Source organism: Trachypithecus francoisi, unplaced genomic scaffold (assembly GCF_009764315.1).
Source record: "Trachypithecus francoisi isolate TF-2019V2 unplaced genomic scaffold, Tfra_2.0 Lachesis_group0, whole genome shotgun sequence".
Lineage (NCBI taxonomy): Eukaryota > Metazoa > Chordata > Mammalia > Primates > Cercopithecidae > Trachypithecus > Trachypithecus francoisi.
Window position 1 is genome coordinate 178,564,258 of NW_022681453.1, and position 15,457 is coordinate 178,579,714.

Here is a 15,457-nt window from a genome sequence, read left to right on the forward strand (position 1 = left end):
ACACCCAGTAAGTATCCCAGGCACAATACTATGTTCTATAGATTAAAAGAAAATGTATGATATGAGACCCTTTCCTTCAAGAGGCTCACAGTCTACTCATCCATGAAAAAGTAAAAATTAATGGTAGACTAGGGTAGGAGTATAGTCCTTTGTCCTTGGGTTGATTAAAATTTCCCTCTGGAAGTGAAAATTAAGGATATCTTTTCATATATCCAATAGGCATTTACTTATTTCCAACAAGGTGCTATAAACTTGGTATGTAGAAAGAAGTAAAGATATGGAGAAGAAAGTCCTCTAGAACTATATTATATAGTTGGAGATAAATAATGAACTCAGAAAGTAAAAAAAAAAGACATTCTATATTGTGATAGTGACTGAAAATAGATGTTATAATGGAAAGGAATGACATTTATTAAACACATATTATGTGCAAAGTACTTTATATTTATAATTTAGTGGCATATAGTTTCAAATGAATGCATGTGATTACAATTAGAAATTTATATTGGAAATTTATACAAAGGAAAATAGAAACAATAGTTCAAAAAATACCTGTATGCCCACTAATTAGATTCAATAAGTATTCATATTTTAGAATATTTTACATGCATGCATATGTATGCAGGTGTGTGTTATATATACATATGTGTCTACCTATCTATAGTAGGTATTATGTATATATATACATATCTACCTGTCTATAGTATTTATCTATGTATCTACTTGTAAAAAGTATCTTGTTGCCCAAGGCTCTGTGCCAAGGATTGGAGATGCAGCAGTGACCCAAACATAACTTGTTTTTGCATTTATAAAGCTTAGATTGTTAAGGATATAAATAAAATAACAATTAACTTTTATACACAATTATGTAGTCAATTATTAAATTAAAATGATGCTAAACATTTTTAATTAGAAATATTGATACTTTTTGCTGGATCATATCACAGTCAAATTTAAACATAATATTTCTAACTTCCTACGTCTTCAAAAATAAAGACGTTAGTCACATGATAAAAATATCGTCACATAAAATGAAATCAGTAGTAATTTCAAAATATCATCTATTGTCCAGATTATTTTTAAACTTTGTTCAGTTGCCCCAAAATGTATTTTACAGCTGGATGATTCTGAAGCAAAATCAAAAAGTCATATCAAAATACCTTATGTGAATTATTTCATTTATTTGTATCATATTCCTTTTGGGTGAGTGTTAATATCCCACTTACAGATAAGAAAATGAGGCCATGTAGTCCGAGGCAGAGCTAGGAATCAAATGCCAGTTTGTAACACTAAATAGAGCCTTCTGTCTTTGTCCAGCTAGGACAAAGGGAAGGCTATATGGAAGCAATGAGATTTGACATTGGCTATCCAGGATGACTTAGTTTATCAAGGATAGACATTAGGAAAAATGCTTATTGAGAAAGTGGACTGGTATGAAGGGAAGTGGAGTTTGTAGAGATAAACAATCCAACAAGTTTTAATGGGGTGAAAGTTTCTTGTGAAGGAGTTTTATAAGTTTAGAACATTTCTTTGGTGCCAGACTTAGAAGTTCAAGTATTTGGTTTTTACTTCATAAGCCTGGGGAGTAATTATTGTTTCTTTTTTAGCAACAGAGTGGTGCGATATAAATAATGAAGACTATATTGGAGCAGGAAAATCCTGCTAGTAGGAAGCATCATCAAGAGGATATTAAAATAGTCCAGTTATAGAAGTGTAAGAGTTTGTTCTAGAGTGTCCTATGTATGAATGGAAGAAAGAAACCAAAAGGAGAGACAACCTGAAGAAACTTTCCAATCATGCATTAAGCAAGTGGCCACCAAACAATCCTACATTCAGGGTTATCCATCAAGGGCTGGGGACATACTGGTGAATAAGACAACCAGTCTTTACTCATCTACATTGTGCAAAGGAAATCAACATTAAAAGTATTTTATTACTTATATACCATAAGCACCCAATGGTGAATTGTAGGGTGTTATGAATGGTCTAGTCTTGCTTGAGTGGTTAAAACTTCTCTAAACAAGTGATGCCTTGAGCTGAGCTCTGACAACATGTAATGACCAACTATAACTGGATGTTATATTTGATGGCAAAAGAGAGAAACGAAAGTGAACCTGTACTATCAGCAGAAAGACAAGGAAATAAAGTGAAGAAAGATGATGTTATGGTTAGGCTTTGTGTCCCCACCCAAATCTCACATTGAATTGTCATCCACATAATCCCCATGTGTCAAGAGAGAAACCAGGTGGAGGTAATTGAATCATGAGGGTGGTTTCCCCCATGCTGTTCTCATGATAGTGAGTTCTCACAAGATCTGATGGTTTTATAAGAGGCTCATCCCCCTTTGCTTGGCACTCATCCCTTCCTGCTGCTTTGTGGATAAGTTGTCTTGCTTCCCCTTCACCTTCTGCCATGATTGCACATTTCCTGAGGCCTCTCCAGCTGTGCTGAACTGTGAGTCGATTAAACCTCTTTCCATTATAAATTACCCAGTCTCAGGCAATTCTTTATAGTGGTATGAAAATGGACTAACGTAGATGATATGCTCAATTTCAAACATGCCTGATTAATGTCTCACTAAGACTCACTAAGTCTCACTAAGACAAACTAAGATTCATTAAGACAAAAAAAGATCAAGAGTCAGTGGTAAATGTAGAACTGAAGTTAGGAAATGATAATTTCTTATGCATGACTTTAATCAGTCATTCTCTAATGAACAGTTTAAAATTCTCCAAAGACATAATTTCCCAAAAACTTTTAATTATTACAAATCAACAATAGAAAATAAATCGAGGTTTCAACTCCTAATCTGAGAAATCCAAGGTGAACTTTGGGCAGTGCAATGTTCAAGGCAGCGAGGACAGCCTAGAACACAGGGAACATTTCTCTTTTTTCCTCAAAGTTTCCACCTGACATTTCAGGTTACCACCCCTGGATCCTATTGGGGTTGCTGCAGGTACATCTGTCAACCTTAAATCACCTGAAATATGAAATGTCTCTATACCTTACATTAACACTATAATATTGTATCCTTTAAACTATTTGAAGAGTTGCAAAAATGGTTCACCCTCTGCCATTACCCACTTAGATATTTACAAAAATGAATATTATTTTCCTCAAGAAACAAACTTTAGTTAAGATGCTGAAGATATCCAAATCAAGAGATTTTATATACTATTATATTATCTCATATTATATTATCTAATCCCATATCGCTAATATTTTATAATAAATAATTTTAGTCCATTGAAAGTAGGCATATTATCTTTCCTCACTTTATTTTCTTGTCTTGCTGCTAATGATAGCACCAGTCCCTCTCTTCAGTACTTAAGGTGCACCAAATATTCCTACCCACTTTTACTAATCTTACTCAGAGTCTGGTCTTTTCTCACCTTCTTTCTTATAATTGCTCTCGTCTACCTCTCTTGCTTTCAGGAAAGTAAGACTCCCTAGTCTATACTTCAAGTATGTAACTAGCTTCAGAGATCAATGACCTGTGGTTTTAGCTTACTAGGTATTGCTACTATGTCTTTGTCCCAAACTGAGGTCATTATCCTAATCAATATATTGTAATACAAACTACACAAATTCAAACAAAACACACATATCAAATTTTGTTTTCCTTTGTTTTAAATTCTCTGTAAAGCCATTAGGTTATGATCTCCACTCCTCCGGGCTCTTTCTTATCCTATATTCTTCAAAAAAAAACTAGTCATTAAGATTTATGCAATCTATATCTGATGTATATCTTCAACCCAGCCCTTCCTCCCTGCCACTGGTTGAATTTCTTCAATTACCATTTCCTACCACACTAAGTTTCTTACTCCCTTTAACATACCTCCCCCCACAAACAACTTTCACATTTATTTTTGAATAATTTTTAAGCAAACGTAACTACAGAAATCACCTGCCTACTTGGCTTAAAGTATTACGTGGCCTTTACTAACTACAGAACAACACTCAAACTCCCCTAGATAGTACAAACAGAACTTCATAATTTGGTTACTGCCACTGAACTGGACTGTCTGTGATTCTTGGAACATCCCATGCTGCTTTGTACCTCTGTGTCTTGTTGAACGTGGAATTCTCTCTGCCTGAGTTCCTGTATGGTAAAACTCACTCCCCATGACCCCACCACCACACACATACACATTTACACACACCATATAGATATGAGTATTAGTAACTACATCATAATATGCTTTTTAAAAAAAGCATAATACACTTTTTTAAAGTACTGTTTTCATTTCAAGAACATCATTAAATCATACCAGGCAGAACTAGTTATGCTATTCGTCATAAGGAAAACAGTTTAAGCAATGGTTAAGAGTGGAAACTTCAGAATCATCCTGCCCAGGGATGCATCCAAACTCTGTCATTTACCAGATGTGTGATTATGGACCCATTGTCCATACTTTAGTTTCTTCCTCTGTGAAATAAAGATAATAATATCAGCACCTTTTCATAAAGCTTTGTAAAGATCAAAGGAACCCGGTGTGGTACCAGATAATGATCAGTGTAAATGTTGACATTATTGTTGCCCTATGTTTGGCATTACCATGATAGGTTTGACAATTAGTCTTTTTTATTATGTAGTTCTTGATACCCATATCTATAATAGTTCCCTGCTAGAATATAACTCAATGAAGATAAGCACCATATCTTATTCATTTTCATAGACTGTTTAACTCAGTATTGTGAATGCTAAATCAGGACTAGGAAATGTGACAGAAGACATCTGCTTGGCTCCAACAAGTTGACCTCAGGGAAACCATCCTCCTCCCCAGCCATCAAGTCAGTCTGTCCCTATGTAACATATTAACCTAATTCTCCTAAAATATTACCTCTAGTTTCACCCAAAGCAGCCAAACTGCCCATGAGTTTCTCTGTCTTGAGTGAAGAATAGAATTTTGGAAGCCTTGGACTATCCATTGTGTTGTTGGCAATAAGAAGATAGAAAGTTTAATTCAGAAATTAAAGGAATAGGAGAATTGTAGCTAATTAATCTTATTTATTTGATACTTCCTTATAGAAATTATTTTTAAAGTGTTTTGCTCGTCTTTGGTTTCATTACCTTTATATGGTAACATTCCCAATGGTAGGACACCAGTAGAACAACCATTTCTATGCATGTGAGATGTCACCCAAATATTTTCTCAACATACTATTTCTTGAGTTAACATTGGAACATGCCTCTTAGAGAGATGTGGAAGCTGATTTAAACAACTTACTTAGCATACCAAGGAGCCTAACATAAGTGTCCATAATAAAGCATATTATTCCTCATTCTCATTGCTGTATTCAATTAGGCAGCAAATCTAACTTAAAGATAAGTAACTTAACAGAAAGGTAAATATTACGGTAGAGAAGACCCTGGTCCCATTTTACATAGAACACAGGGTATCCAAAGATGTAGTTGAAACTTACTCCAATACAGTTAATATTGTTCAACATTGCTTAATGCTGATTCACTTGAGTTCAATAAGCTTAATAATTTTTTTTCAACTTTCTATCTACAGTATAGTTTAAAATTAGAAAAAAGAAAATGTTCACATCATATTAGGAACAATGGACATATATACAAGTCTACTATCAGATAGAATGCAAAACTATTATGATTAAACCACAAAGTACTATAAGATATATGTCTATATTAACTTTTGTATGTATAAAATGTTTCTGAAGGAGTACGCAAGAAAGCATGATGGTGATTATCTGGGAAGGGCCAACAGAGTGGTGGGAAATAGGGTGAGAGGGAAACTTGTCTTTTACTGTTTGCCTTTTTATATTTTTTCAAAAAGAAAAAGCAAATTATTTCCATAGGACTGGGCAGGAAAGGCAAGTGCATTCTGAAGAGGAATTGGGAAGGCTTCTTGATAGTGCACTGACATGAGCTTTTCCTCTTGGAGAGGTGCCACATCCTAGCTGACCGACATATTTTGTGATCCTATGGAATCCTGTAGCTGTAAACTAAGCCATAGGGATTTTTGAGTATCTTAAGCCAGTATGTGTCTGAGTTGTAGCTAGTAGGTTAAATTGTGTAAATAATTACATGGCCTGAATCTCATAACCTTCACATTAATACAGAAACATGAAACTGAAATAAAGACTCCCGAAGTTAGCTTGATTGTTAGCTAAGGAAGAACAAACATTTCATAACTACACCATGGTGAATCTGTGCTGTTTGCATTTTAGGCAGTAGAAGATGTCAGTTCTGTCATCTGCCTGAATCTATCCAAGTTATCACTTAAAAAATTAGATCAATATCACTTTTATCTAGGACTCTGAAGGGTAGAGTGAAGAAGTGTCTGAGTTACAACAGAAAAGTAAAAATCTTAGCAATTTTTACTATAGGCTAACTTACAAGAATAAAATTGTCCATTCTCTTAGAGCTATCTGGTAAAACTCTGTAATTTGTTTTTACTATTGCCCTATTGCTCTTTTAGCAATCCAATATGAAATTCCATCCTTTCCAAGATGAACAGGGGAGGTGGGAGATTTTCCCTCCCATATTCAAAATCTCATCTTTCCTGTGCCCTTTTCATTGAGAGCTGCTGTGTAAAAGCCTCTTGGATTGTTTTATTTGAATAAAATATATTCTTGGGGGAGATGTGAAAAAGAATGTTTTCTATAGCATTGGTTTGCTGGCTGCTTTATATGGGCATTTGATATTAAGCAATATGGAAACCTTATGTTATCACACTAGGAAAGGAATCTAATGTGAAGGATACGTTGGTATGAGAATAAAAATGACCAATAACTTATTCATCTTGTACTATTGTGTTACCCTGAGGATAGTATTCATGGTTCCAGCCCTAACAGTATTGCCTGTGGACATGAAACACAAGCCAGTGCTGTTTATTTCAATGCATAAATAGGATTTGTTTTTTGTACAGTGAAAAAAAAAATTCTACCCTGGGGTAATTGATATATTCATGTTATTTTTATTGTCAGTGAAGTAAGATTTTACCATGTTGTTACTGACTGCAAATCCCCTGAAGATGACTTTTCCGCAGGCAAAATAATGTCCTATTAGTGACCTAGATTTGCATTTTCTGGATTTCTGGAGGACACTTTCTTTAATGCCAAAGAACCAAGTAATTCTTTGCATTCCTTGAAAATATTAAGTTTTTCAAAGGCTAGCTTAGACTTCCATGGATCATACTTAGTTTATGTCTCTTATCCACTTTGGTATTTAATATTTTGCTCATGTAAAAGAAACCTTCTCAGAAGTAACTAGCTCATGTGCTTAAGCAGGGTATCGCAATCTTGATGTTACTGCCATTCAAGACTAGAAAATGTTTGCCATAGGAGCTGTTCTATGCAATGTAGCATGTTTAGCAGCATCCCAGGCCTTTACCCACTAGATGCCAGTAGCTCCCCACTCTGCTCCAGTTGTGACAACAAAAAATGTCTCCATACATTGCCAAATGTCTGCTGGAGAGCAAAATCACCTGTAGCTTAGAACCAGTGGGTTAAGTGTAAAAGAGGCACTTGATATATACATAATGCCATGTGAATCTTCGTGAAGAAGTAAACTTTTACCAGGAAAATAACTTGTTAAACAACTCATTCCCATTTTCTGTAACATTTGCAAGGCATAATGAATAATGCATAGATTACCAAATACAAAAACATTAATTCACATGTTTTGAATTACCTCATTTTGTTATTCTGCCTAGAAAGTTCCCAAATAGCATGACGTCTCTGCTTGAAGTATTTATTTATTTTTATTTTTTTTTAATGTGATGCCTGTGTGAAAATGTTTTCAAACCCTGACCATGGCAGGGACTGAGAAAAAGCTGAGAGATTTGGAAACACATTCTGTAGTTCCCTCCTTGGAGTCTGGCCTTGTGTATTTTCTTTAGATATGGTACCTCTAAGCCTCAGATGCAATAGTAGCCTCTCCTGTCATGGTTTAAACAGGGTGTATATTTGGACTTGAGAAGAGCTTATTTCAGAATATTAGAATTAGGAGATCAAGAAGATATGCCGAGTCCATTCTTCCCGGAACATTTTCAGTTCTAAATGACTCTCTGAGTTGAGTGGCAGTATTGGAATTTGCTGGGAAGTATGAAATGTAATTCTTGTTTGATGGATAGGATTAGAGCAGATAGAACAAAAATGCATTAAATTTTCCCCCAAGGGTTCCTTTTGCTAGTATCAGTTTACTTGTCTGCTTTCTTTATGTTTCTGTTCTCTGTTTTCCCCATAGAATTTCCTGTAAACTTTGCCTGTCAATCCAATCTTTATTGCTTTCATTTTTAATACTCCAATTGGCGCATTTTACAAAATAGACCAGCCACGCTAAAATGTAATGTGTGGTTTGCTTTGTCTGTAGAAGAGGCTGAACCTGGATTTCTACCAGAAGTTAAACCACTGCACGGCGTATGAGGAGGGCTGTTTGAGTGGCCTTGGATGCCTCACGTGTCCTTATGAGCCTCAAATACTGTTCAGTGCCTCACAAATAAGATCATCAAAGAGAAGACCTAGAAGAATTTTCAAATGCAAACCATGATTTTCATAGAAAAGGACTGTTTTGTTTTGTGTTTTCTAGTTTCTAATGCCCCTGCATGCTTAGAAAGTAGGTACATTATTTAAGCTTCCTCTTAGCATTTAATATGTGATGTTGGACCATCTTCTCCGGGCTGTCATTCCTCAGCTTCCTATCTCTTTCAGGGTCCCTTATCCTATGGTCCCACCACCATGGCATTGCCCTTCCTGTATGGTAATCACTGCTGAATTCCACAAGCTGCTCTGCATTTATTCATTCATTGAACGAACAGTTATCAAGTATCTGCTATCTCCCAGGCTCTGTTCTAGGCAACAATACTGATATACACTCAGCCTCCTTGGACCTGACATTCTAGAATGAGAAATAGTCAATACATTGTATTTGTCAGTTCAGGCTGCCATAACAAAGTGGCTTGATTGATTTGGTGGCTTAAACAACAAAAATTTATCTTTCCTCAGTTCTGAATGGTAGAAATTCAAGATCAATGTACCTGATTCTGGCAAGGGCTCTCTTCTTCTGGATTGTAGATGGCTGCCATCTTTTTTGTTTATTTGTTTGTTTGTTTTTTGAGAAAAGGTCTCACTCTTGTCCAGGCTGGAGTGCGATAGCACAATCACGGCTCACTGCAGCTTCGATCTTCTGAACTTAAATTATCTTCCCACTTCACCTCCCAAGTAGAAGGGAATACAGACATGTACCACCATGCCCAGCTAATTTTTGTATTTTTGTAGAGATGGGGTCTCACCATGTTGCTCAGACTGGTCTCAAATTCCTGGGGCTTGTTATGTCCTTACATGGCCTTTCCTCAATGTGTGCGTGTGAGAGAGCCTGAGTGAGCTGTCTGATATATCTTCTTAAAAGAACACTAATCCTATTTCACTAAGGCCCCACCCTTATCTTCTCATTTAACCCCAATTACTTCCTTAGACACCCCATCTTCAAATACAGCCACAGAAGGAGTTAGAGCTTCAGTATGTAAATTTAGGGGATCACAAACATTCAGTCCATAATATATAAAAAGAATTTTTTAAATTACCACTTCAGATAGTGATAAGAGAACTATACAAATAAATCAGGAGAAAGGGATAGAAAACAATTGGGGTAGACATGGCAGTTGCTAATTTAGCTATAATCCTCTCTGAAAAAGGGACAGTGGAATGAGACCAGAAATGAAAAAGAGGCAGCCTTATAAAACTTTGAAGAAGCGAGCATTTTAGGTAGAAAGAACTGCAAGTTCAGTGTAGAGACGACAGTGAGAATGATGAGATTACAGGACAGAAAGCAGTCTGGTTGAATCCTAGTCGGCTATGGAGAAAAGGTTAAGAAAACAATATCAGAGAAGTAGGCAATAGCTTGATTGTGCTAGCCAGTGCAAGAAGTGAACATTTGTTTTCATGGCAATGGAAAGTCTATGGAGAGCTTTAGGCTGATTAATACCTAAATATGGTACAATTTAAGTGACTAAATAAAGAAACTCAAAGGGATATTTTACAGTCTTACCCGTCTTTGTTAGATATAGTAAATGTTGACTAATTTTTTAAAATGAAAAGATGAATGTTTTCTTACATAGTAATTATCTTTTTTAAAAAATCAGGTTTATTAGATATAATTTACATACAGTATATTCACTCTCTTTAGTGTACAGTTCTATGATTCTGACAAATACATACAATCATGTAACCACCACCACAATCAAGATGTAGAACAGTTATCTCCCCTCCTCAAAATCCCTCGTGCTCATTTGGAATCAACCCCTTCCTCCACCCCTCTATAGTTTTGCCTTTTCTCTAGTGTGATATAAATGAAATGACATAGTATATACCCCTTTGAGTCTGACTTCTTTCATTTAGCAAAATTTACTTGAGATTCCTCATGGTGAATGTTTCAGTAGTTATTTTCCTTTTATTGCTAAGTTGTGTTCCATTGTATGGATGTGCCACAATTTGATTATTAATTCAGAGGAAGGACATTTGTTTCCAGTTTGGGGCAAGCATGAATAGTCTCTATAAACATTTGGATTAAAGTTTTTCCATAAACAAAATTTTTATTTAATTTTGGTTAGTATAGAGAAATGGAACTACTGGGCCATAGGGAATGTGTATGTTTAGCTTTAAAAGAAACTGCAAAGCTGTTTTCCAAAATGGGTGTAATGTTTTGCTTTCCCAGTAACATTGAATGAGAATTCCACTTTCTCTGCATCCTTGTCAGCTGTTAGTATTGTCTTTAAAAACAAAAAAACTTTGCATTATCTCTTTTTGTCATTCTATCAGGTGTATAGTCAGTGGCTTCTTTTAAACATCACAACTATAAATTTATGGGTCTGGTGAGTATGGATAGTAAGAATGTAATGTATGATGGGATAATTTTTTCATCTACACTATTTTTTTTTACCCAAAAGAGTATGATCTTATCAAATCATTGTTAAGGTTAAAGTACATTTAAGACTATAATTTAAGTACATTTAAGACTATATCTTTGCTTGAAGACTTTTATACAAAATAAGCTTACAGAATTTATTCCTTGAATCCTGACAACCTTGAATTCGAGTCCTCCCATATGTCATGGAAGTCTCGCGGGATGCTTTCTTAGAAAGGCAACTCATGAAAATCTCTATTTAAAATCTCAGTGACCCCTGAGGTTGGATGAAATCTTTGTCTCACAAATTCCAAGCTCAGTCATACTATTAAAAAAAATAAACCATACTAATTGAGTTTTGCTGAAAGTACAATAAAGTGAAAGAATTATACCGTTATTTCTCACATGCGTTTTTCCAACCTATCCTCAAATTGCTGACATACTCCATCTCAGGCAACCTGGTTTTGTCTGTTCTGTGGCTGGTCACTCTAGCCTTTCACTTACCAGTAAGACACGGGGGAAACACAATTTAAAATTCTGCTGAAGGATTTGAGCATTCGATAACTCATGGACTTGACAGTATAGTGTGGCAGAAATGGACATTTCGCTGATTTTTATATCCAAAAACTACCCTTTAATGGATCTCCAGAAGAATCATCCCTCCTCTGATTTGTGAATTCCTGATCTTGTAGCATTCTACAATTGTTCAGTGAAGGGCTCTGGAGTACTAGAACATTCAGTGTTTTTACAGAGTCTATAGGAGCGTATCATATAGTCTTCAGTGTCTCTGCCAGTGCCTTGACGTAATCCAGAAAGCATTCCTATTCCAACCTCAGTTCAAATTGTCCTGTTGCTTCTCTTTTCATGGAGAAAGTATTTTCTGCATGAGGGCATGGACCTATGCCTAACACAAAATACCCATAACTTTCTAGGAACTAGTCTTTATTTCCTGACTGAAGACACAGATGCAGTTCCTGTATTTGTAACATCAGTCACTTTTGTAAAGCTTGGTGCTTTCATTTTGACTTTCTTTCAAAGCCTTTTAAACAACACTCAGCTTTTCTCCTCCTGCTGGTTAGAGACAGTATTCAACTTACCTGGCATAAGGAAGATTTTGTGCAGCTAATTTCATAAGATGACTCCAAGTCATTTCATTCAGAGCTACTTATTTCTCTTAGTGGATTCAAATAATGTAAATCTGGACATTCCTGTTAATGGTTGGTGGAAAAACATGCGGGTGGAAATATGTCTTTCCCATAGGTACTTGAGAGCATTTGATTAGAGGCCAGGCATGTAGCAACTTCGTGAATCTTCTTTTTTTTTTGTTTTCTGTTTGCAGATTTTATTCTTCACCGTACAGTATTGCAACCAACCGCATGATTCCACAGACATCTATCACGCCATTCATTGCTGCTTCCCCTGTCTCCACATACCAGGTATGTCCGGTTTACCTGCACCTTAGGAGATATCTTTCTTGCAGTAATACACTATTTAGAGGCAAAAAGGACACAGTAGAATGAAAAGAAAACATTTCTCATACACTTTAATCACATCTTAATGTAATAATAATACTCAAGTTATGAGTTAGTCTATACTTTCAAGAGCCTGTTTGCATCAAGTCACTGGATAATAAAATCCACTATGCTTTTCATTCTTCCTGCTGAGTTTTCATGATTATGCTACTTTCCAACCAACCTTAATACAGCTCTCTCACCACTGGGAAATTATTTTGTTTGTTGTCTGTTATTTTGGTTGTTCATGTTCCCTATTGTGTCTTTTCTAAAAGCACATTTCTAGCAATTCCTTCACTCACTCCAGGATATTTTGTCACTGTCATCTCATTTTGTCATGGTTGTCCTGGTAAAGCTACATAGATAGATGTTAAATTCTACTTCCCAAGAAACAGAAGAAATTATCAAAGTGGTAAAAAGTTGTTCCTATTCCCTGCTGTTATTTCATTCTCAGTTCCAGAGAGACCAAAAGAGACCTCAGGGGTTCTGCATGTTGAAATGCTGGAAACTCTGAGACTCAATGTGTGTCATCAACTAGATATTATAGCCAGTTAATTCCAAGTACATAGGTGGATTAAAATAGTCACATTTCTCCCTCAAACAATACTCCTTATTTTATTCCTCTGAGTTATTACATATGTGATATTAATCTCCTCTCTACCTAATATTGTTCTTCAAACAGTTCTTCCAATTCTAATTAGAAAACGCCTATATATATATGCTGCATGTAGAAAGTGTCTAGTGTCATTTCTTAAAAGTTTGGAGGGAGAAAGAGAGAATGCAAGCATGTGTATGCATGTGATTCTTGAATTTTGCAGCTGGTGGGGGTGGATGTTATATAATGGGTAAAACTGTAATGCTGCTGACTGCTACTAATTCAGTGAAGTTTTGCCTTGTTCAGTCACTATATACTTCATTTCAGGACATCCCAGCTGTCATAGAATCAAACTTAAGACTATGTGCACTTTTCCTTAACTGATTTCCCCTGAAGCAGATCATTTTCTTTCTTTTTCTGAACTCAGATTCTTGAAACATATCCGTGGGCAAATGGAATAGGTTTTTCATTTGAATTACATTAGAGGGTCTCTGAATGGCTGATTTCTTAATTGCCTTTCCTTGGGACCCATGAGGCTATGTGCAGGTGCTGTTCAGTTTTTGTTCCTCCTGCAGGCCTGCCTGGTTGTAATGTGCGTGTGTGTGTGTGTGTGTGTGCGTGTGTGTGTGTGTTTCCTTTTTTTTTTTTTTTTCTGATCGTGGCCTCTGTTCCAGCCAAGACCACCCATTAAGCCACAGTGTAGAGCACTTTGTGACATGAATAAAATATTCACTGAAGAGTGATTTTACTTGGGAGGGCTCATAAGTGGAATTTAACTTTAGCTCCCTTTTCTCAAAAGAAGAGATTACAGCAATGATCTATGTTGTTGATTCTCACCTTTCACCAGGTTTTTTCAGTCCAAAGTGTTTTGGCAATTCTGTGTGTGTGAGTATACAAAAAAAAAAAAAAAAAATCTGCTGAGTTATCCATGTGACATTCAGCTTATATGGGCTGACTTTTTCATTTGGCTGACACATGGTACATTTAAAAATAGTTGGCTGGCTGACATACTCATTTTTATTTGTTATACCAATTGCCAGGAGAGAAAATAACTACAAACGTGTTTAACTTGGGTTAAACTAAAATAATTGCCCCAAATTTTTGGTTTATCTCTTTAGCTCTTACCACAACTTTTACCACTTGGACATATTTCTAAAATGGGATCACTTGAGCATTTGAAGTTACAACAGATGACAGAAAAAGAGAAAGTCTTAGCAGTCAACTCTTGCTTCCTTCATTACTTGCCATGACGTCCCTGAGAGCTGATCTTCAAATGGTCTCTGAGGCCTCCTAAAACTTTAGCCTTCAACATCAACCTCAAAATATGCTCCAAGACCCAACCTGGGCCATGTGGGCACTGAAGTCAGCTTCATTGATATAGGGAGTTGCTTTACCTTTTACCTTGTTTCAGTGACCAATTTAATCAAGTCCAAGAATTACCTTTTTACCCTTGGTTTTGAGCACGAATTAACTGTAAAGTCAGGTGGACTCCACTTTCTTATGACCTAGTGTGACTCCACTGAACACAAGAACCAAGTTCTCTCTATGATTGCTTTGTGCTAATAAATGCTGTTTGATGCATAGGTCCAGAGTACTTCATGGATGCCTCATCCGCCATACGTTATGCAACCAACAGTAAGTGTTCTCAGTCACCTGAGGCTAATATTTCTATTATCCAAGTACAAGCTTTTGGAATGCATAGAAGCTTTGGGGTAAAGCTTTTGTTATATTATGTAACTCTTTCAGGCAGCCATATTCTCCAGATAAAAAGCTGTTCCTGAAATTCTACAAAAGCATGTACGATAGATAGCTAGAGATCGACATAGACATAGAATTAGATAAAGAGAGAGGGTAGAAAAGCAAGAGAGTGAGAGAGAGAGAGTGCGTGGAAACTTTATTAGAGGAAATAGCAATCAACCATTCAAGCTGAGTCTACCATTTCTTATGCATGAGGAATTTCTGCTTTATGTAGGAACTCAGAACTCTGGACAATTAAATTTATTCTACAAGGAAACTCTTTGTTTCCCTTCTCTTTCTGATATGCTTTTCTCTCTTTGGCCACAGTCTGATATGCTTTAGAGACAATTTGGAGTATCATAGACAAATTTTGGCTTGAAGTAATATATTTCACATATGAAGGTAGTTGTCTGCTAATAGATGAAGTTATATAGATAGATGGCAAGGTATGTAAATATTTTCATGTTAATTAACTATAGCAGTTCTCTTTTTCTTTAGTGGAAATTTTCTCTCTGCAAAATATTCAAACTCTATTTTCTACTCGCTAGATTTCCCATTTTATGGCACAATATTACATCAATTCCAAGTGAAAAGCATGACGTAGTACATTAGAATCTAGACTGAAGGCTAATGATTGCATTTATCTTTGCCTAGGTCTTCCAGGTTTTTTAGCTCTATAGAAGTGTGAGATAGAGATTTCAAAAGCAACACACTCATGAGAGTGTGAGACAGGAGAAAGAGCCC

At 35.9% G+C, this 15,457-nt stretch overlaps 1 protein-coding gene across 6 annotated transcripts in view; it reads left to right on the forward strand.

Moving 5' to 3' along the window:
- The window catches only part of RBMS3 (RNA binding motif single stranded interacting protein 3), a 771,622-nt gene that overhangs the window by 638,561 nt on the left and 117,604 nt on the right, over positions 1 to 15,457 (forward strand). For 3 of the 6 annotated variants that reach the window (XM_033212876.1, XM_033212874.1, XM_033212875.1), the window contains exons 9-10: positions 12,210 to 12,306; positions 14,561 to 14,611. In XM_033212876.1, the coding sequence (XP_033068767.1) occupies positions 12,210 to 12,306; positions 14,561 to 14,611 (148 nt within the window). The remainder of the gene's footprint in view (positions 1 to 12,209; positions 12,307 to 14,560; positions 14,612 to 15,457) is intronic. The other 3 variants (XM_033212877.1, XM_033212879.1, XM_033212878.1) reach the window with 1 other exon arrangement.